Source organism: Anabrus simplex, chromosome 7, assembly GCF_040414725.1.
Source record: "Anabrus simplex isolate iqAnaSimp1 chromosome 7, ASM4041472v1, whole genome shotgun sequence".
Lineage (NCBI taxonomy): Eukaryota > Metazoa > Arthropoda > Insecta > Orthoptera > Tettigoniidae > Anabrus > Anabrus simplex.
This window is the reverse complement of record NC_090271.1, coordinates 32,774,401-32,796,713: the sequence shown is the minus strand read 5'-3', so window position 1 is coordinate 32,796,713 and position 22,313 is coordinate 32,774,401. Positions and strand designations below refer to the sequence as shown.

The 22,313-nt window shown below is 38.9% G+C and overlaps 1 protein-coding gene across 1 annotated transcript in view; it reads right to left on the bottom strand.

Annotated features, from left to right (window-relative positions):
* The window catches only part of LOC136877673 (dynein axonemal heavy chain 8), a 353,345-nt gene that overhangs the window by 244,801 nt on the left and 86,231 nt on the right, over positions 1-22,313 (bottom strand). The window contains exon 12 of the mRNA XM_068228699.1: positions 8,603-9,327. Within this exon, the coding sequence (XP_068084800.1) occupies positions 8,603-9,327 (725 nt within the window). The remainder of the gene's footprint in view (positions 1-8,602; positions 9,328-22,313) is intronic.

Below are 22,313 nucleotides of genomic sequence, written 5' to 3'. Positions count from 1 at the left end.
TTTATTGGTAGATCTGCTAAAATTAAATGCAATCTATCAGGTTTAGCGTTCTCTTTTGTTGGTTGGAATCGAACCCATGATCATGGTTATTATTTATAAGTTTCATATTCCGTATTGATTGGATTCAATGTAATAGATAAGAAAAATGTTCCACCGATCAATACATTTATTGTGGATGAATTATTACACTAGTACCGGTTTCGACCTATCTTGGCCATCATCAGCTAGCACACAAATTTACAGTCATGGGATAAATTACAAAGAAGTTACTTAAGAGCATCCGGATGTCTGATAAAAAATGGAAGTAAAATATATTGCAGTATGTTGCGTTAAAATAGCTCTGATTAAAAGTAGTGATGGTTAGAATAAACTAAAACCTATTGATTGAGCATGGACATGAGTACATAAACACATTAAAACATGGTATATTTTAAAAACGTCTATTAAAATGAACTCAAATTTTTCTTTCTGCTTTTCTTGTTCTTGCCACACATGTAGCTTTGTTCTTGGTTTGGTGGTCATTTTTGTTGCTATTGCTTGTTTGCGATAAGATTAGATTATGCCATCCCTTATTGTCTATTGTTAGTTAATCTTCTGGTGCGATGGACATGTATAATTGCGAGCATCCTATTGTTCGATGTTGTTCCCTTTCGATGGATTGCGTATTAAAGTGACTTTATCTGTGTTAGATGTGAAACATTGGTCTTAGTAATGCACTCGTATGTTAATTTAGTAATTTTATAGGGAGTTTCTCGGATTCAATTAAATATCAATCACATCTTTTATTTTAATTTTATTGGTGTAATATGTTGTTAATGGATTGATAGTTTAGCTCAAATTAGTTTCCTTACTTTTAAAGTTTCATTGTTTTCACATTTTGGTGAATTTTCTTATTTTCACATTTTCATATTTTATAGTTTTCTTATTTGGTGTAATTATAACTTTCCTGATTTCCTTTTATGCACTTCAGTGTTTAATTGGAAACCTTAATATTTAGAAAGGTAATAGGTACTCATAAATGGGAATAAACTCCTAAAAATTGATTATGGTATTAACTCACTTTATTGTTAAATATGCCACATGTCCTTTAAGTTATGAAAAATACCAGACTGCAGTACCATAGTAAAACTCTAGCCAAGATATTGAATTCACAGTCTATTTAGGAGAGTAAATATATTCAGCTCATTTGTGGTTTATTTTAGTAATAGTCTAACTTGCTTCAAACATGTTTATTTATTTCTAAATGTTTTCTTTTTACACAAGGTTTTCTTATTTTCTAGATTTTTCTTTATCTCTAGTTTTCTAAATTTCTAACATATTTCTACCCACTGATTATTTTATTAGATTTTAATTTTTTTACCGGGCGAGTTGGCCGTGCGCGTAGAGGCGCGCGGCTGTGAGCTTGCATCCGGGAGATAGTGGGTTCGAATCCCACTATCGGCAGCCCTGAAGATGGTTTTCCGTGGTTTCCCATTTTCACACCAGGCAAATGCTGGGGCTGTACCTTAATTAAGGCCACGGCCGCTTCCTTCCAACTCCTAGGCCTTTCCTATCCCATCGTCGCCATAAGACCTATCCGTGTCGGTGCGACGTAAAGCCCCTAGCAAAAAAAAAATTTATTTATTTGAGACCTTATGTATGTGTTCTTGTTATTTTGAGAAACACTGTCCTTCTTCGTTCCAACTGTAAAACTTGATCCACCCTCTGTTTGTGTCTTCTGTTGTAACCTTGGTCCTGGTCCAGATCCCATACTTTTCAAATATTGTTGTTATGATGTTAATGACTTCCCTTTTAATCCTTGTACCTTGTTGTATGGGGAAATTACGAATTTGCTTGACGTACCAAGTGGCACTGTGATTGATCACTGGCGGCCAGAGCATGGATTGCTAGGGTCACCTGCAGTATGCTGCTGTCATTTGTTTATTCTTGCAGCATGGATGAAATTTAAGAAAGCGGAGATTGTTATCAGTGGAAATCTGTGTAGGAGGGATACTGACTGGAGGGTGATTGGGGATTTAAATGAGACTATGGAGTGGGTATGTGGGAAACTGGGAGTGAAATTTCTAGATCCTAATGGGTGGGTAGGAGATAGGTATCTGGGCTCAGATGGCCTTCACTTAAAACGCAGTGGTACATATAAGTGAGGAAATTTGTTTAGAAGAGTTATAGGGAGGTACATTCAGGGAAACAGAGTGGCCTAGGGAGCAATGTTAAAGGAACAGGGAACTGGAAATCAAGTAGGGATGACATAAAACTGTTAGTGCTAAACTGTAGAAGTATTGTAAAGAAAGGAATAGAATTACGTAATTTAATAGATATATACTTACCAGATATTGTAATAGGAGTTGAATCATGGCTGTGAAATGATATAATGGATGCAGAAATTTTCTCACGAAACTGGAGGGTGTATCGTAGAGATAGGATAGGAATGGTAGGAGGGGGAGTATTCATTCTCGTGAAAGAATAATTTGTAAGCTACGAAAAAGTTAAAGATGACAAGCACGAAATTCTAGGGGTAAGGCTTATTTCTAAAGATAATAGGCAACTTGATGTCTTTGGAGTGTATAGACCAGGAAAGGGTAGCGCAGATGCTGATTCATAATTATTTGATAAGATAATCAGCTATGTGGGAAACGATAAGGAAAGGAACGTGATTGTAGCGGGTGATCTCAATTTACCAAATGTCAATTGGGAAGGTGCATGCTGCATTTACCAGATCCCACACATCCCCAACTATGTTGGTACTTATACCTGCTTGTCTTACGTTGTTAGTACCAATGTGAAACACTACCACCTTCTCTTTTCCCTCCTCCTTCTCTTCTACTTTCCTCAACTTCTGCCTTAACCTTAATAATTTTTAATTTCGTGTGGCTATTTTATAGCCGAGTGCAGCCCTTGTAAGGCAGACCATCCAATGAGGGTGGGCGGCATCTGCCATGTGTAAGTAACTGTGTGTTATTGTGGTGGAGGATAGTGTTACGTGTGGAGTGTGAGTTGCAGGGATGTTGGGAACAGTACAAACACCCAGCCCCCGGGCCATTGGAATTAACCAATTAAGGTTAAAATCCCCGACCCGGCCGGGAATCGAACCCAGGACCCTCTGAACCGAAGGTCAGTACGCTGACAATTCAGCCAACGAGTTGCCTTAACTTAATTCCTGGATAACACTCTACTCTGGTACCCTATCCTCCACACACTTTCCCGACATGTCTAACGATAGAATCCCCCATGACCAGAGCCTCAATCCTACTCACCTCATTTGATCCCCTCCCCTCCTGGTCAGTCCTATCTTTCCTGACAGCTGCAGAAGCTACTTCCTCCTCCCTTTCCTCCATCCCATGACCCTGTTCCACCTGTCTTTTCCTATCCACTACTCCGCATTTCCCTTTACTACCTCTTTCCTTTCTCCTGCTTCCAAACTTCTCGGCAACAGTTCCCTGTTCTTCATCTTCCCTCGGTTGTTCTACCTGCAGTGACTCGTACCAATTTCTCACTGACACCTCTCCTGAATTTTGATCCTGAATGGAGCCCTTAGCCTGAAATCTCCTTTCCCTTAAAACTTTAGACCATCTGTCTTCCACAATTTCCCCCTTTCCTTCCAATCCCTCTATTACACCTATATCCTGTACATTGTTTGGAGGCCTGCTTTCCTTCCTGTCCTCTGAGAGAATCCTAATTATCTCCCTCAAGCTCTCCAACTCCTCCCTCATACTCCTTAATGCCTGGCCATACCCACAGTCCCTACGCACAGTCCCTCCTTTATTAGAGAAATACTACTCACGAACAGACAAGATTCCCTTCAGAAAAGACGGAGCAAAGTTCTCTGTGAAACATAAAAATTTCACATTGTTTTCTGACATAGCAAAATTCCAAAAGCTTATTACCATGTCTACAGTAAGGTGCTGTGAAAGCATCAGTCTAAATATTTATTGTAAAGTTTTATCTTTTTCACTTTTAAATAATGCAGGAAAACATGTTTCTCTGCTGGTATATAACGAAATCTAATCTAAAATTATATAAAATATCTTATGGGAATCCTACAAGTTCAACTTCACTGGAATAACCTTTCCTAAACCTGAACTGCCTTCTACCAAACCAGTTCGTAATTTTGCAAATGTGTCTTAATATAATCAGAAGGAATGCATTCCCAGAGCTTACAAAAAAACCCATGTCAAGCTGATTGGGCTGTAATTTTCTGCTTTTTGTTTGTCACACTTTCCCTTGTACATTGGGGCTACTCTTGCAACTATCCATTCATTTAGTATAGTTCATTCATGCTAAAAGGAATCAAATAAGTATTTCAAATATGGCACTATATCCTAACCCATAGTCTTCAATATATCCCCAGAAATCTTATCAACCCCAGCTGCCTTTCTAGCTTTCACCTTCTGTGTCTTTTTATAATGTCTTTATTATCATAGGTAAATTTCAGTATTTCACTGTAATTAGTTCCCTTCTCTATCAGGACATTATCTTTATATTCAACTACCTTTACACACTTTTTTTTTTTTGCTATTGGCTTTACGTCGCACTGACACAGATAGGTCTTATGGCGACGATGGGACAGGAAACAGCTAGGACTGGGAAGGAAGCGGCCGTGGCCTTAATTAAGGTACAGCCCCAGCATTTGCCTGGTGTGAAAATGGGAAACCACGGAAAACCATCTTCAGGACTGCCGACAGTGGGGTTGGAACCCACTATCTCCCGAATACTGGATACTGGCCGCACTTAAGCGACTGCAGCTATCGAGCTCGGTTTACACACTGTTGACTGAATACTTCTGCCTTCTGTAAGTCCTCACATATACACTCCCCTTGTTCGTTAATGATCCGATGAATGTCCTTCGTGGAACCTGTTTCTGCCTTAAAGTACCTATACATGTCATTGCTCCCTAAAATTCACGTGGCTCCCAATTAATTTTGCCATCGTTTTATCCTTAGCTGACTTTATCACGAATTCAATTTCCTAGTGAGCTCTTTCAATCTCTCCTTACTTCCTCAACCATTCCTAACTCTATTTCTTTCTAATCTGCACTTCCTTCTTAATCTCCTTATTTCCCTGTTATCTGGCTAGGAAGACATTCCGTAAGTGACTCAGAGTTTGTACAAGCCCGGCATGAGAGAGCATCACGAGAACAGTTGAAGATCATAACGGCAAAATACCCAAACTTTAAATTACAGTAAACAATGTCAATGGCCGCATTAGAGGTCACAAAAAATTGTTAATTTGAATCAGACTCTAATTAAGAGTCCACGAGCATTATTTTGCAGCAAGTTTGAACTGGATTGGGGCTGAACGTTTTTGACCACATGATGATAATGATGTTTCCTCCAAATAACTGTAACAACATAATGGTACGGTACATAGAAGTTTTATTTTACTTTTTATATTTGTTTGTGGCATCGACCTACTTTCACCATATGATATGACCTGCGTGTAAGTGGAATTGTAGAGTGTTGAATGTGAGGAAGGAAACATTAAGGATGACACAAACACCCAGTTCCCAGGCCAGGGATATTAATCATATACAATCAAAAACCCTTGGCCCGGCCAAGAATCGAACCTGGGTCCACCGGGTGACAGGTGGACGTGTTGCCCCCTACACCGCGGGGCTGGACTACATAGAAGTTACTATGAAGAATCTTTTTCAAGGTAACAGACACATTTTGCACGTCTATCTGTACGCGGGTTACAACATGTCTGTGACTCCGTGCACAATATACCTGTAGTTCACTCTAACTCTAATACTTTTCCTTTCTAGTTTTAGCATCTCTCTCCACCTTTATCTTCACTTTCACTAAACAATTTCCTGAAGGTGAACCTACGTCTAACACTTCATTTAAAACTCTTTAACTCATGAACTCTTTTTGACATTTTCTTGGAACTGACATCACAAGGACAAGAATAGCATTAGCTCTATCAGAAAACAAAACTGACTTTAAAAACAAACATTCCAGTTACATACTGGTACTTAGAAAAGGCAAAAATAATTTTAGATTTTGATTGTCAGCTCTTTATGAGGTATACCAGCAGGTAAACATTTTTTTCCAGCATTATTGTAAAAGAGAAAAAGATAAAACTATACAATAAATATTTAGACTGATGCTTTCACAGCACCTTATTGTAGAAATGGTAATAGGATTTTGGGATTTTGCTATGTCAGAAAACAATGTGAAATTTTTGCGTTTCAGAAAGAACTTTGCTCCATCTCTTCTGAAGGAAATCTTTTCTGTTCATGAGTAAGATTTCTCTGATAATGGAGGTTTAAATTTAAGAATGTTTTACCGTTGGTTATAGCAAGTGGTTCATTCATCACTAGATGTCTCAAGATAAATATAAATGATTATTTATAATAATAATAATAATAATAATAATAATATTCATGACTAGATGGCTCTCTGTGCATATGCATGTAAACAGCAGCAAGGTCATTACATGAATCAGGGACAAATGTGGTGGAAGAAATAAATAAAAATACTTATTGTTTTACAAGTTGCTTTGCATCACTCTGACGCAGATAGGTCTTATGGCGATGATGGGACAGGAAAGAGCCAGGAGTGGGGAGGAAGCGGTCATGGACTTAATTAAGGTACAGCTCCAATATTTGACTGGTGTGAAAATGGAAAACCATGGAAAACCCATTTTCAGGGCTGCCGACAGTGGGGTTTGAACCCACTATCTCCCGAATACTGGATACTGGCCGCACTTAAGTGACTGCAGCCACTGAACTCGGTACTGTATATTTTTATTATGACAAATATAAAAATATAAAACATTTCAATTTTTTCCGTTTCTTTTACCTCATTCATCCCTGATTCATCTGATGACCTTGCCATCTATGCACATGTAATAGAACAAGGACCATCTTAATGCAAGCTAAGATGGTTTATTAACTCAACCATTGTGGTTTCATTTTTATAATGGTTTGTATTGACTACAATCTCTACTCCAATAAACACACATTTGATAATTAAAAGTCAGTCTTGTCAATACTTAGAGTTGTTTAATTAATTTGTATCACCTCCTACACAGTACATGTTTCAAGGACCTTATTGTCCTCTTCCTCAGCATTTTTTTCTCACTACCAATTATCTCTTGGACCTCTTTACTTAATATTTCACATCAAATACCAAAGTTCTAAACATCTCTTAACAAAAATCTAATATGTGTCATAATTAAAATAAAATATATCCTAAATGTCATATAAGAATACTAAAGCTACACTATTCTATGTACAATTTTCTTAAAAAGTCATCCTTGTCTATTACCTAATAATACAATCAATTTATTAAAATTAGTATGTCATAAAATGTTTACTAAATCTTCCAATTCAGAGATCATGTCATTTAAATTTTGTTGGTCCTCAGTTCCCTAGAGTTGTAGCTCTTCCCACCAAACTAAACTATAATAAAGAAAAGCCTGACTAAAATTCTATCCCTAATAGAATATTCTAGTTTTACTCTTGAGAAATTTCCAATTGACTTACTTCAATATGCTGTTATCATACCTAAATATAATTGGCCTTGACCTTAGCATCAGGTAACATGCCTTTCAGCTAAACACCAATATCAAGATCCCTATCTTTCTCCTCTATTTGCAAAATGGACAATGATTATAATGGCACCCAAATCTGAAACCTAATCAAAAATATTAATCTCACTCACCTATAATGCAGGATTATGAAAGAAATACTTCTATATACCGGTACTTATTTTCAGATTCACTCTGTCAGTCGTTCTATTTGTTTCGATTCGACTAACAAGCAATGAAGGTCAAGGGCAAGTGAAGGCACTAAATTATGTTTAGGTATGATAACAGCATATTCAAGTAAGTCAAATGGAATTTCTCTGAGTAAAACTAGAATATTCTATTAGGGATAGATTTTTAGACAGAGTTTAGTTTGGAGCGAAGAGCTACAACTCTAGGGATATGAGGGCAGATGGATATATCAGTAAAATTTAAATGACAAGATCTCTGAATTGGAAGGTTTAGTAAAAACTGTATGAGACATTAATTTTAACAAACTGATTGTACTATTCTTAGGTAATAGAAAAGGATGACATTCTAAGAAAATTGTAAATAGAATATGGTAGTGTACATATTTTTAGTGTTCTTATATGACATTTGGGGTATATTTTATTTTAATTATGACACATATTATATTTCTATTAAGACACGTTTAGACCAAGGACCAAGGGTCGGGCCACCTAGAAGGTAACGCCTTCTCTCTGGCCAGGAGATTTGACGGGGTTGGAGATTTGCAGGAGTTGGATGAGGGGGGAACGGTGATGTGTTTAAATGGGGATTTTGAAGGGTTGGCCTCTTGGCTAAGGGGTGTAGTTCTGCTCTTGTGCTTTTTATTAGATTTCTTTACATACATTAGTTGGTTACATAGATTTTCTTACATATTTGGTTGGGTACATGTTACAATTATTGTGAGTTACAGTTTGTAGTACTATTTGTAGCTTATCTGGTGCTGGGGAGTAGGAGGGGAAGGATTTGTTGGTAGAACGAGGTTATGTTTGCGAGGGATGTAATAGGTGGAGGAGATTGGTGTGGTTATGTGGTTTCGGAAGTTGGTGTTGGGGATGGGGATGGTTGCGAGATGGGTTGGGGCGGGTGTGAGGTTGTGGGGAGCGGGACGGTTCCACTCGGTGGTGTTTCCCGAAGAGCTGGATCCCGTGTTGTATGAGACGGTGGGCTTTTTCGGGTGGCTGGAGTAGGAGCTGCACCATGTAGGTAGGTCCGGCTGCGTTATGGATCCTGGTTGCTTTTCTCGGCTGGAGTCCCGTGCGTCGTATTTCCTGGATTATGAGTTCTGGTGGGATGGCTGGGTTTACGCCTCGGATGACACAGCTGGTATTGGGCTCGGGCGCTGGTGGCGGCGGGGTTGTTCTGTTGGACTCGGGAGCTGGTGGCGGTGATGTTGGTCTTCCTGTTTCTGTGGTCATGGTCATGTTGTGGGCTTCTTCTTCTTCTTCAATCAATGGCTGGGTTGGACTGGGAAGGGTGGGGGAAAGGGGATACATCATTATAGGGGAAGAGTGGGCCATGACTGAGGTGGTTATGGGGGTATTGAGGGAAGTGTGGGCGGGAGTAGTAGCTATGGTGGAGGTGATGGTGGTAATGGGAGTGGTGTATGATTGGGTCAGTGGATGGGGTGGTGGGGTATATGGAGGTGGTCTTGTTGCTGGTTGCGGAGACTGTCGGGGTGGCTTGGTACACGGGTCCTGTCCAAAGTTGTTTTCTAATTGTGGTGGGCATGGCTCTGCGTAGCGTGGATTTTCATTAATATAAACTCCCTTATGAGATTTTGTACTGCTTCTTCTGTTGGGAGTTGCAATAGGACTCGATGAGTTGGCAGGAGATTCTCCAGTATCCTGCTTAAGTTCAGGACTGGCACGCCTTTATTTCTGAGGTAGCTGAAGAGTGCTGCGTCTGTGAATGATGGATCTACACCAGGGAATATGCAGTTTGGCATGGTGGGGGAGGCTGACTTTCCGTTTGGTGTCTGGCCTGATTTTGCTGTTTGGCATGGCTGGGTACGTAATTAGAGATGAGGTGGTCCCAGCCGTAATAAAAATGAGTGTAGATCGAATTTCCAAGTTTGGAAGAACTTTGGCATTTGATGTGTAATATTAAATAAAGTGGTCCAAGAGATAATTGGTAGTGGGAGAAAAAACTGCTGAGGAAGAGGACAATAAGGTCCTTGAAACGTACGGTGTAATGGTGATAAAAAATAATTAATTAAACAACTCTAAGTATTGACAAGGCTGACTTTTAATTACCAAATATATATTTATTGGAGCAGAGTTAAGATGGTGTCATAACGCATGGAAGGCTAATGCACAGTGAGCCATCTAGTGATGAATGAGAGTACCACTTACTATAGACAAACAGTAAAAGCATTCCAAAATTCAAAACTTCTTTATTAGACATGTCTTGCTCGTGAACAGTCGAGATTTTCTACTGAAGACGTGGAACAAAGTTCTCCGAGAGTTTCACCTTGTTTTCTAACATGGCAAAAGCCCCAAAACTTACTACCATGTCTATACAATAAATAAATTATAGCATGGACTCTGAAGAGGAAGGTTCGTTGAACTCATGCTCACAATTTTAAAATTATTTCATTAAGTGAACAATGTTATAAACAAAATTATAATATGACCATCTTAAGTGCAAGTCAAGGGAGAGTAACTTGAAGGAGAAAGTTTTGTGGAATTAATGCTACTTGATCCATCAGGTTAGATACTGGAGTCCCCCTCATGATCTCCACATTTTGGACTCATTCCCCAGGCTAATCCCAAGAAGTACAAGTACATCCTCTTGTAGCTGTGGGATTTTCATGTGCACAAAATGAAGGAACTGTGCTCCCATTAGATGACTCAATGAAATGTTATCTTATTAGGCCAAATAATAATAATAATAATAATAATAATAATAATAATAATAATAATAATAATAATAATAATAATAATAATAATAATAATTGTATGGCCTCAGCTACCATGTGCAGACATTTCAATTTGATGCCATCTGGCTGTCTGCTCGTCAATTTCGATGTTCCGTTGTACTCTAGGCCCAGTAGATGGCAGACTGAGTAAACCAAAATTCTCTTGGGTGTCTATGGCTGAGATTTAATGAATTTTGTCGGGTAAACACCAAATGTGTCACGAGAGATCTTTTACATGCCGACATCGTACGACATGGAGTGTCGAATGGACTTTTTTCCGCCCTTCAAAAATCGGACTACCTCTGCCGGGTTTGAACCCGCTCTCTTGGGATCCGGAGGCTGACACTCTACCACTGATCCACAGAGGCAGCTCTTATTAGGCGATCACTCACTAAAGAGAGTCTCATGAATAAAGCCCAGATTTTTATGCAGTAACAGGTTAGATTGCAAACTAATTTGGTTAGTAGGAAGTGTCGGCCACCCGCTCTTCCATAATGCAGCAAGAGTAACATAAATTATAGGGGTTCTGATGGGACATACCCCTCATGTTTATGCAAACCCCATAGCATAATCGTTATGAAGGTAGACTATACTTGCTACTCGCTTCAGTAAGTTTGCATTCTAACCTATTAATGCATAAAAATCCGGGCTCTACTCATGAATGTGGATTATCAACACTCCAATACTGCATTTTGTGAGGACCACACTTCTACAGCCCTGAATTCCCAGTTCCTCTATATTGTCTTTCCTGCATGATCCCCATCACTAGTTGAGCTTTAACAGCATGACTGTGGAGCTCCTGGAGTATTTGCAAATGAGTCGTCCAGTTGCAAAACCCGTTATCTGCAGACAGACAAATTTTTCAGGAAGCACAAAAAACTGTCATTTGTTATGCAACAAAGATAGGAGGTTGAAGTTTTGTAATTAAACAGTAAGCTTTCATCTTCATTATAGCGTGAAATCTCCACAAAATATAACTTATAGAACCCATGTTTTTTGCAAAATTCATTTGGACATTGTACTGGTTGGTATACCTATATGCCGCACATTTGAATTTTCCACCTTAAAGTACTCCTCTATAGCTGAAACTCTGAACTTTGAAATTGAATTAATTCAACTGTTTATCAGAAGATGTCACTGTGTTAATTTCAAATTGTTTTTGTTTACTAATTATCAAGAAGTGTGGACGTTCTCTCACAGATGTCTCTACCAAAAACTATGATCATGCAGCCCAGTGTGAAGTGAAGGAACTTTTCTTGAAGATATTTTGTATTCATAAGTTGTTGTCTTTACTAAATTTCATTCTTTCGTTAGTGGGTTGGCAATATTAATCCTTTCTTTCCGCCTGTTTCGAATTTATCCAATCAGTAATTTCTGTAATTAATTTCCCTCCAATTACAGGTTTCTTCTTCATTTTTGACTTGTAACTTTTAGCCGACCAATAAACGCATGTGGGTGCGTCTTAATTATTCATGAAAGGTCTTGAATCTTCCACGAGGGTATAAAAACTGCTGATTTTCTGGTCTCTCGGCCACTTCAACAACATCTAGCTTAGTGTGTGGAAGTATAGCAGGGGGCGGGTAGCGCCTCTTCCTTCGGGCAGCAGCTCTTCAACAAGGTAATGGCTGTTTAACATCTTTCTTTTTCCTTGCTAGCTCAGCAGTTTAACCTGAGGGGCAGGTCCAAAACCTTTAATATGTAACCTATAACTTAAAACATGTAAATCGGTTTCCAACCTTGTAAGACTTCATATATCTCTAAATGTAAATCGGGGATAGAGAGTGCTTCACCCTCTCGAACTCCCCTTCATTTTTTGAGTTGAGGTGACTATGTTTTCGTAACTGATTTTCTACTCTTACCTAATGTGTTAACATTTTTCTTATACGAGTCACCTCTTTAGTATGGGAATAGCCCCTGTGTATCAGCTTAGCACCACTTAGGTTTTAACAAGCTTTCATATAGGAGTGCAAGTACACGCCTCCATTCATCTTGAAATTTTTTTGGGCCATTTAATTAATCTGTTTCTTTTCCACGAAGGCCCAGTAGATTGGGTACTAGATATCCCTGTTTCTTTGTAGGTGTGCCTTGAGGGCAGTTGATCGTAATGTATGGTATGGCCTTGAATAGGCTTGAAAGATTGAGAGTGGGTCAGCTCTTTTGGGTATTTTGAAAGGTGCCTCTGGGAGGCGTGACATTTGATAGCTGGGAGCAAGTGCTCCATTCCATTGAGGGAATTTTTGCCCTTTTCTAAAATATGTGTTTGTGAGCTGAGAGCTCAGACCTTGCAAAAATTGGGGCTCGGAGCCCAGAACTTGTTAATACCCGAAACTCTTGTTTTCGTTTGTAAAATTATACCTTGTACCTGATGGATAGCTGTTGATCATTCTTGTGAAAATTTTTTTTTTTTTTAATTCTATGTAAAAATTGTAAGTTTTGAAAATATAATCTTCATTGAATTTTTAATTCATCTTTTGGCCTTGTAGTTGGACCTATTCCAGCCCGCACCTTCTTTCACCACTGCTGATCCACCAAAACATGGTAACAAGTGGTAGCAGAGCGTGGTTGAATGGGTCTCAATTTAGCCCCTTTTGATGGCTAAACATTGCTTTTGTTTTGAACTCTAGCAATTTTCTCCATCGCTGGAAGTTTCTTTCTTATTTTCTAAAACTGTCAATCTTTTGTCATCATGTCTGGCCCTCGCGATGTCCTCCATCCCGGCTAATTGCGCAAGGAGGAATTAATTTATGAATTAACTATTAGAAATGTTCAATCTGGAGGCATGGTTGTGGCTGATACCACCAAGCTTAAAGATTCTCTTGATTTGCCGATTAGTATCCCCATCTTGTGGGAGAAAGATATTGACGACGCTCTCTACACAATCATTGATAATGCTACTGAGCTAGCATCAGTAGTTAGTTTTTTTGAAGGGGGTGATCCATTACCTAATCAACTTAAATGTGTGCAAGATAGATTGTTCCATTTTTACAATAGGGTTACTGATCTATTGTCTCTTAAGTTAAATAATATTCAAGGGAAGGAGGCTAGTGCTGTTCTCGAAAACCTTTCTAAATTGTCCAGTAAGGTTAGCCTATTGTTAACTGGGGCAGTCCCCCCCAAAACCGACCAACCCACTCTGGTAAACGTAGTTAGTGAGGAGCATTCTCCCACAGGGGAAGAAAGTAGGAAATCTGTAGGAGTCCAACAAACATCTGTCCCATTAGAAACTGAGTCCGGTCGTCGCACATCCATTCCACTCTTTGTGTTGAATAATGCAGTTTTTGAAACAGATTCTTCGCCCCCTAGGCCTTTACCCGTTATCTCACCCGGCTTCAGCAGTTTGCCCCACCCTTTAGCGATGTTGCTTAGGGGTACTTCTAAGTTTTCTGTTAATTCTACGAATGACGTCATCGCATTCTTAAGGTTTTTAGTTGAATTCCAAGATCATGCTCTTGTTTTTTCTCTTTCTCCGTGTCAAATCCTTCAGATAATTTACCCTTATTCCATTGGTGTCCTCTCTGACAAGATAGTACGAGCGATTGCTGAACAATCATCTATAGAAGACTTTCACGCCCATCTGTTAGCTAATTTTATTCCGGCTCGAGCTAGGTCATCACTAATTCAGAAGTACTATTATAGAGTACAGCGATTGAATGAAAACTTGGCAGACTTCATCCAAGATATTAAGTTCTATACTAGGGTATTTGCTCTACATTTCCCTGAAGATCAAATTGTACAGGCTATTATGGAAGGAATTTCACTATCTTACAGGTCATACTTGTGTTTTGCGTTGCGTCCACAAACTTTTGCCGAATTAGAAGCTATGGCTGTCTCAGCCACATTACATGTCGCGAAAGAGCCCCCTCCATTTTCAGGTAATGTTCGACCTCCACCCCGCCGAACCTTTATTGAATTTTTAATTCATCTTTCGGCCTTGTAGTTGGACCCATTCCAGCCTGCACCTTCTTTCACCTCTGCTGATCCACCAAAACACAGTAACAGACATAATGAGTTTTGCAGCAGTTTTGTGGAGATAAAAGATATCTGCAACAGCATATGGAATAGAGTGTGCAGATTTGTGGTGAATATGTTTTATTAGCTACGTTTGAACGTATTACACTATGAAAATAGCATGAATGGGAATAATTTTAAGGTTAGGATATAATGTTTTGATATCTAATCTCTGCTCTTTCATTTTATGATTACAACAAGAAATCATCATTCATTCAAAATGTTTTATAAGTTCTTTAACATATTGTACAGTTATATTAACAATCCGTTATTGTCCACAACAAAATCTCCCACATCAATGTCATAGTCTGGTATTTCACTGTTTAAGGTTTGCCACTGGTCAAACAGTGTCTTACCGAGCTCGATAGCTGCAGTCGCTTAATTGCGGCCAGTATCCAGTATTCGGGAGATAGTAGGTTCGAACCCTACTATCGGCAGCCCTGAAAATGGTTTTCCGTGGTTTCCCATTTTCACACCAGGCAAATGCTGGGGCTGTACCTTAATTAAGGCCACGGCCGCTTCCTTCCCACTCCTAGCCATTTTCTGTCCCATCGTCACCATAAGACCTATCTGTGTCAGTGCGACGCAAAAAACAAAAAAAAAAAAACAAAAAAAAAAAACAAAAAAAACCCAGTGTCTTGTAGAACATGAGGTCATCGTTCCTTATCCACTCTTTCCCGTAATGTTTGGTCAGCAATGTGTTCAGGTCACTGAGCTTTTCTTTCTTAAGAGGAACCCTTTCCTCCACTGGTACTGGCACAATAGCAGAAAAGGGTTCCCATGCTTCAATATGCTTTTCGCTTCCACCACAATCGCTATTATAGTTTACTTCACCTCCTATCACACAGTTGCCTGATTTTATTCATGTAAGTATGATGCTCTTACAGTGTTCTGGGACATAACGAGCTTTGCTGCATAACACACGCTGGACATAACGACTTCTGCAGCAGTTCCGTTATTTGTCACCTTTAAAAGTACGGATTAAATGGTCTTTGCTCACATATTACATTACTGGGTTGTGTATTTTGATGAGCTGCATACAATGGCAGTGAAAACTAATTTTGAGAAAAAAATAGACATAATGGGTTTTGCAACTGGACGACTCAAATGATAAGAGTGAAATTCATTGTTATGTAATAATTAAAAAAAAAATAATAATACTAATAATAACTGCTCAGACATTACAACACTGTGATAAAGCCAATAATGGAGAAAAATCTTGAGAAAAATGCTAGAGCCTAAGAAAGTGGAACAAGAATTTCGACTGTGACCAAATATGGAATTATACAAAAACACAGAGAAAATCAGAACATAATTTTTTCTATGGATACAGAGAGCAACTCAGAGAATTCTGGAATACATGGAGAGCAGGAAGACACAAGGAGACAAGGAGGACATAGTGGACGAAAACATACCACAGGGTGCTGTATATAATAGACATTATTATAGGATGACCATCAACAAAATTACAGGTTACCGAGATCAAACGATCAATTAAAATCGCACAAAAAGGACACGGACCGTCAATATCTGGTCCCAAGAACGTAAAGAAGTGAATTCCAAAAGGGTGAAGAAATAGTGGGCTGATCGAAAGAAGAAGAACCAGAAATGGATAATGCTTAAGGTTCAGTCAAACAGAAAGCAAAATGTCAGCGTAGATGAAATGACCGCAGACCGTCACGTACTGGGGTAGTCCAACACAATGCAGACAACTCAGGGCAGTTGCAACCAAGTGCGTACCCTCTTCATTCAATATCTTCTTTCTTGAACTCATGTTTTTCTGGGTTCAATCAAATGTCCAGCAGATCCTCTGATGAATTACTTCTTCTGTTCACTTTGAGTAAAGCAAAACAAAAGACAAAATGGGTGCATGAAATCAATTTTAAAATTGAGAGAAGTGCCATGAGTTAATTTCATTTCAAGACCAGTTTTTCACATGTTTTAGCTTTACAACATTATTTAGTTATTTATTTATTTATTTATTTATTTATTTATTTAAATTGAAAATAAATGAAATGGCATATGGCTTTTAGTGCTGGGAGTGTCCAAGGACAAGTTCGGCCTACCAGGTGCAGGTCTTTTGATTTGACGCCCACCCATGTGTCATGATGAGGATGAAATGATGATGAAGACGACACATACACCCAGCTCCAGTGCCAACGGATTTAACCAATGATGGTAAAAATTCTCGACCGTGCTGGGAATCGAACCCAGGTCCCCTGTCACCAAATACCAGTACGCTAACCATTTAGCCACGGAGCCAGACTATTTTAATTGAAATACGTAAATGCATACCTTCCACGTTTCCGCCTTCTTGGACATATTTTTGTAATAGGTGTTGCATGTGTTGTAAAAGTGGTCATGACCATACACTAGATCAATATTTTATCTGTGTCTTCTGGAGACATTGCTCATTGTTGCCCGCGTGAACTCTGTAGAAAATTACAAGCGGAAGACTGCCTGCCGTGGTTTCAGTCGCACTGCCATGTCAGCTCGCTTTCTGTTTTGACCAGAATGGTGCAATATTGCACGAGACAGTGCCTGTGGCTTGCAATGCGATATGACCGTGTGAACGGTATGCTTTCTGTTTGACTGAACCTTTAACGTGGTTCACAGTAGACCCTAATGGAAACAAAAATAAAACAAAAAAAATAATGGCATATGGCCTGCGAGTAAGCCTGGTGCAGGTCCTTATAGGCGACCTGTGCATTTTTTGAGAACAGGGCCTTACATAAGATGAATTCTAATGCTGAAGACAGCACAAAAACCCAGCTCCTAAGCCATAGGAAGGGCTGACTTGACCAGGAATCAACCATGGTAGTAACTATTTAGCCATGGAGCCAAACAGTCATATAATGACAAATACGAACATCGAAAGGAACTCATAATAGGATAAAGAACATGACCGTCACTATGACAAGAGACAGAAATAGAAAAAAACACAAAAGTACAAGAACAATAAATTAATCTCTGCATCTCCATACAGCGGCCTCTTTACGCAGGCTGGCTCTCTCCTCAGTAATTCCTGTATTGCTACATCCATTCGACCCACTGGAGTAATCACATAAAAGGGATCTCTTCATGTGGTTATGAGAGTATTTAGGGGTTGTAGTAAGCATATAAAGGAGAGGGCATGAAAGTCACTAGTAAGACCCCTCCACCGTTAGTAATGGTTATAGTGTATGGGACCCTCACCAGGATTAATTGAACTGCAGTTCATAAATTTCATATTCATTGTTCTGTATTGTTTTTACGTCCCACTAACTACTCTTGACGGTTTTTGGAGATTCTATATTAACACCAAAGACATGCAATAACCTCAAAAAGAAATGGTTTTTCTTCCACCATCACTTAGATTCATAAAATCCTTAACTTCTTCTTGTTCTTCTTCTATATGCGTTAGGCCCTCTAAGGAGCATGTAGAACCATTAGTTAGCATTCTTCTTCTTGTTTCTCTTATCCTCCCAAAACTTCTTCATCCTCGCACTGTGAGTCTGTCGTCTTTCTTGAGTCCATGCCTCCTGGAGTTTCAAGTTTCTTGTACATTGTCTGGCTGCAAAGCTGTGCAAGTTAATTTTGTGTCTAAATGTAGCCCGTGTAGTTGTCAGTGGGTCAACGCCGACTTCTGCGAGATCTTTTTGGGTGTCAGCAAGCCACCATACTTTATTTTGTCGGGTTCCGCTGATAATGAGGAAGATTTTCTTGGTCAGTCGCGAGTCGTCCATTCATGCTAGATGTCCGTAGAATTGCATACGTCTTTTCCAGGCGATTGAAGTGAATCTTTCGGTCAGCGAGTAGAGTTCTTCCGAGCTTTTTCGCATCCATATTCCATCTTGGAACTTTGGTCCAAATATTTTCCTAAGTGTTTGCCATTCCATTTTCTCGATGCCATTGATATTGATGGTCAGTGTTGATGTTTCAATCGCGTAGAGTGCTTCAGGAAGAACTACTGTATGGTAGTGACGCAGCTTGGCTTCGATGGAAAGGGATTTCTTATTGTAGATATTCCAGGTGACTGTGTAGGCTTTACGTAATTTTTCGGCACGGGTTTTGTTGGCTATCCTGTCGTTACTAGTGCTTCCGATAATTTCACCTAAGTACTTGAAATGTTTAACTCGTGTGATATTGCCATATTTGGTCCCAAGTGATTCCACATTGGTGTTCTTGGAGTCCATGTATTGTGTTTCCTCAGATGATACTTGGAGGCCAGTCTTAATAGCAATCTCATGCAGATTCTCAACAGCGGTTCTGGCTTCCTCGGGAGAGCGGGTGATTATTGCTAGGTCGTCAACAAAGGCAAGACACTTAATATTGATTTGCTTATCTCTCGTTCCCATATTTATCCCGTGTACTTCTTTCTCCCATGTTCTAACGATCTTATCTAGTACAAGATTGAACAGCAGTGGAGATAATCCATCACCCTGCCTCATGCCTGTTCTTATCTCAAATGATTCGGAGATTTCGCCCATGAATTTCACTTTAGAAGTTGTGTTAGTTATAGTCTGTTGGATTAACTTCGTTGTTTTGTTGTCAACACCATATTCATGAAGTACATCTAATAGGGTGGCACGGTCAATCGAGTCGTAAGCTTTTTTAAAGTCAACAAAAGTGACCACTGTTCGAATTGATTGGCAATGTTGGAGAATCATCTTGAGGTTCCAGATCTGTTCTGCACATGATCGGTGAGGTCTGAAGCCTGCCTGGTATTCTCCAATCTTCCATTCTATCTGTTGTTCTAATCTGGTATGAAGAGCATGAGAGAATACTTTGTAAGCAATTGAGATGAGAGAGATACTTCGGTAATTGTTTGGATCTGTCTTGTCACCCTTTTTGTGTAGAGGATGAATCAAAGCAGCTGTCCACTCTGCAGGTATGATTTCGCTCTCCCATATATCCGCAATGATGGCTTGTAATCGGTCAATAATGACCTCACCTCCGATCCTGAGCATCTCGGCAGTTACACCATCTTCCCCTGGTGCTTTGTTGTTTTTCAGATTTAATACAATATTCTGTATCTCGTCATGTGTTGGTGGAAGTGAGTCATGGTTTGGGGTGGATATGCTGAATTGCAGTTTTTCGGCAGGAGGTTCACAGTTATGTAACGCCTCAAAGTACTGCTTTAAGATGTCACAGTTGGCTTTTGTACTCGGCTCAAGTGTTCCATCGATGTGACGAAAACAAATACTAGGGGGTTTGTAGTTAGTTCTTCTCTAAAAGTTCTATAGAAATTTCGAGTGTTGTTCCTTTTGAAAGCGTAATCGATTTCCGACAATCTATTGAGGTGGTAGGTACGTTTAACTCGTCTAATAGTTTTGGCTGTTCGCTTCTGTATTTCTATGAAGTTACTCCAATTTTCTGGTGTTTGGTGACTATGGCAATTCTTCCAGGCTTGAATGCGGGATTCCAGAGCTCTATCACAATCGGCAGTCCACCACCTGTGTTTACGTTTTCGTGGAGGTTGGCCAAGTTTCTTCGCCGAGTCTTCAATGGTTGCAAGAAGGGTGTCCCATGTTTCTGTGTTAGTCTGCATTGATTCCATGAATTCCTGTGCGTGATCTTTTAAGTATTCTGGATCAGTGCGTGGTATTTTAGGTTTCTGATAACTTTTCCGGTTAGGTCTGAAGCGGACTTTGATTTGTGAAAGATGGTGGTCGGACTCTACGTAACCCTTGCGAACTCGCATATTCATGATTTCAGGAGAGAATTTTCTTGTGATGGCTACGTGATCAATCTGGTATTCACCTATGTAGTTGATTGGTGATTTCCAAGTGGTCATTTTCCACAGAGGTTTCTTAAAGTGTGTGGACATTATTTGGAGGTTAGCCATTCTACATATGTTGATTAGGCGATGTCCATTGGGCATTAGTCTTCTTGTGTGCTGAAAAGCACCCAATGATGCTTCTGTATTATTATTATTATTATTATTATTATTATTATTATTATTATTATTATTATTATTATTTATTTGAAATTTATATATTAATTTATTGTAGAAAATCAGCTCAATCTAACTATAATGGTTGCAGAGAAAAATAAAGTTTTGAAAAACATTTAAAAAACAGACTAGAGCAATTGGTACAGATTTCAAAGACCAGACTGGAACGTGTTTAGAATGAAAAAGCTCGGAACACTCCATGACTAGCTCCAGCACCGAATAAGTTGATAGAAGGTAGGCTCAGTGATGCCAACCATTCAGATGTGCTCCTATGAGTAGGAATTTTGGCTCACTTTGTTATAAAGTAGGAAAGGATTTCTGAATCCACCTCAAGTGTAGAAATTTTTGCCAAATACTGAGACAAAATTAAAAAATACTTTTCACCGCAGAAAACAAACTCTTTACTGTATTGGAGGATTTTATCTCATCACGTACAGCGATGTGTGCTAAGTGAATCAAATCAATTTTTTTAATTTGCAGTACTTAAAACAATATTATAATCAAGTGTTGTATTCAGTAAGCTGTATTTTTACATAATGAGATAAGCAGTTCATACGGTATAGTTTTTCATTTTGTATTTAAGTATTTTAAATGAAATACTGGCACTGTAGTGGTAACTAGTTTCCTTTGACGAGTTTCAATGTCATTAAAGAAAATTGAATTACAGAGAGAAATTGAAAGAATTCATGAGGCAAAGGCAAAAAGAAAAATTTAGGAAAGTGTGCCATGGAGAAGAAGATGACGGCGACTCATGGGTGTTAACGCAGGTTTCCTTAACACATGGTATCCATATAGGTAGATATGATATGATATAGTTGTTCTTATTCAGTATTGTTACATATTTTGTAAATTTATACATTATTTTTTCTGGCGTTGGGACATTGAGAGTGAATTTAGGGACATTTTGAGTTAAAATATAATAAAATTTCTTCAATAACAGATGATATAATACAAGACAGAACAACTTTCAGTAGGTTGGTTTCAAGGGTTTCCAGGAGAAGGAAAAGAGGAAAGGTAACAATAAGATCTGGACACAAGAGAGGAGGAAACAGGAAAATGAAAGGATGAAGAACTATTGGAAATCAAGGAAAGAACGATTAAGATGAATGCTCAGGGTTACTTTCTGTCGTCCTTAGATGGCCAAAATTCAAGAAAGAAAGAAAGAAAGAAAGAAAGAAAGAAAGAAAGAAAGGAGACATTATACTGATAAAATCCATTTATTTAATACTTTCATTAAATGTTTCGATCCCTTATTAGACCTTCTTCAATGTCAAAGTTAAATTGCATTTGTACTATCATATCATCTTTTATTATTCTGTTCATTTCATTTCTGTAATGCCATTTCACTCTCTTCTGATCTGCTATTGTATTTGGACAACAGGGATGTCCTTCAGTGGCTTCAGCTGTTCGCCACCATGTTGCTCTTGGGCATCCTAGGTCTCTCCTTGGTTCCGCTAACAAGAGCTTTTTATACAGGATGATCTTCATCACATCGCTTCATGTACCCATACCAACCTAAATGTCCCTCCTCCAGTTTGTCACTGATAGGAACCTTGCATGTACTCATTATGAACTCAGTCGATCAGAGCAACATGTGCATACCACCACAGGATTCACTTCTCTGTGATGTGCACTTGCTGATCTTACTGACCAGCATTTGGAGGCATACATGAGAGATGATCTGAAAAGCATCTTGTAATCCTTCCTTTTAAGCTTACAGACAACTGTCTGTCTGTGATACACATGGAAATGTAACTGAAAAGTTGAACATCTTTTTACATATCTTCCTAGTGAGTTGTTAGATGTTGTTCTACTTTATACCCCAAGGTTTTTGCAATGTTTTCCTTCTGTTGTATACTATGTGGAAGTGTCTCAATGAAGCAGATATTTTAGTTGCTCTAGAGCTGGGATTGGAGG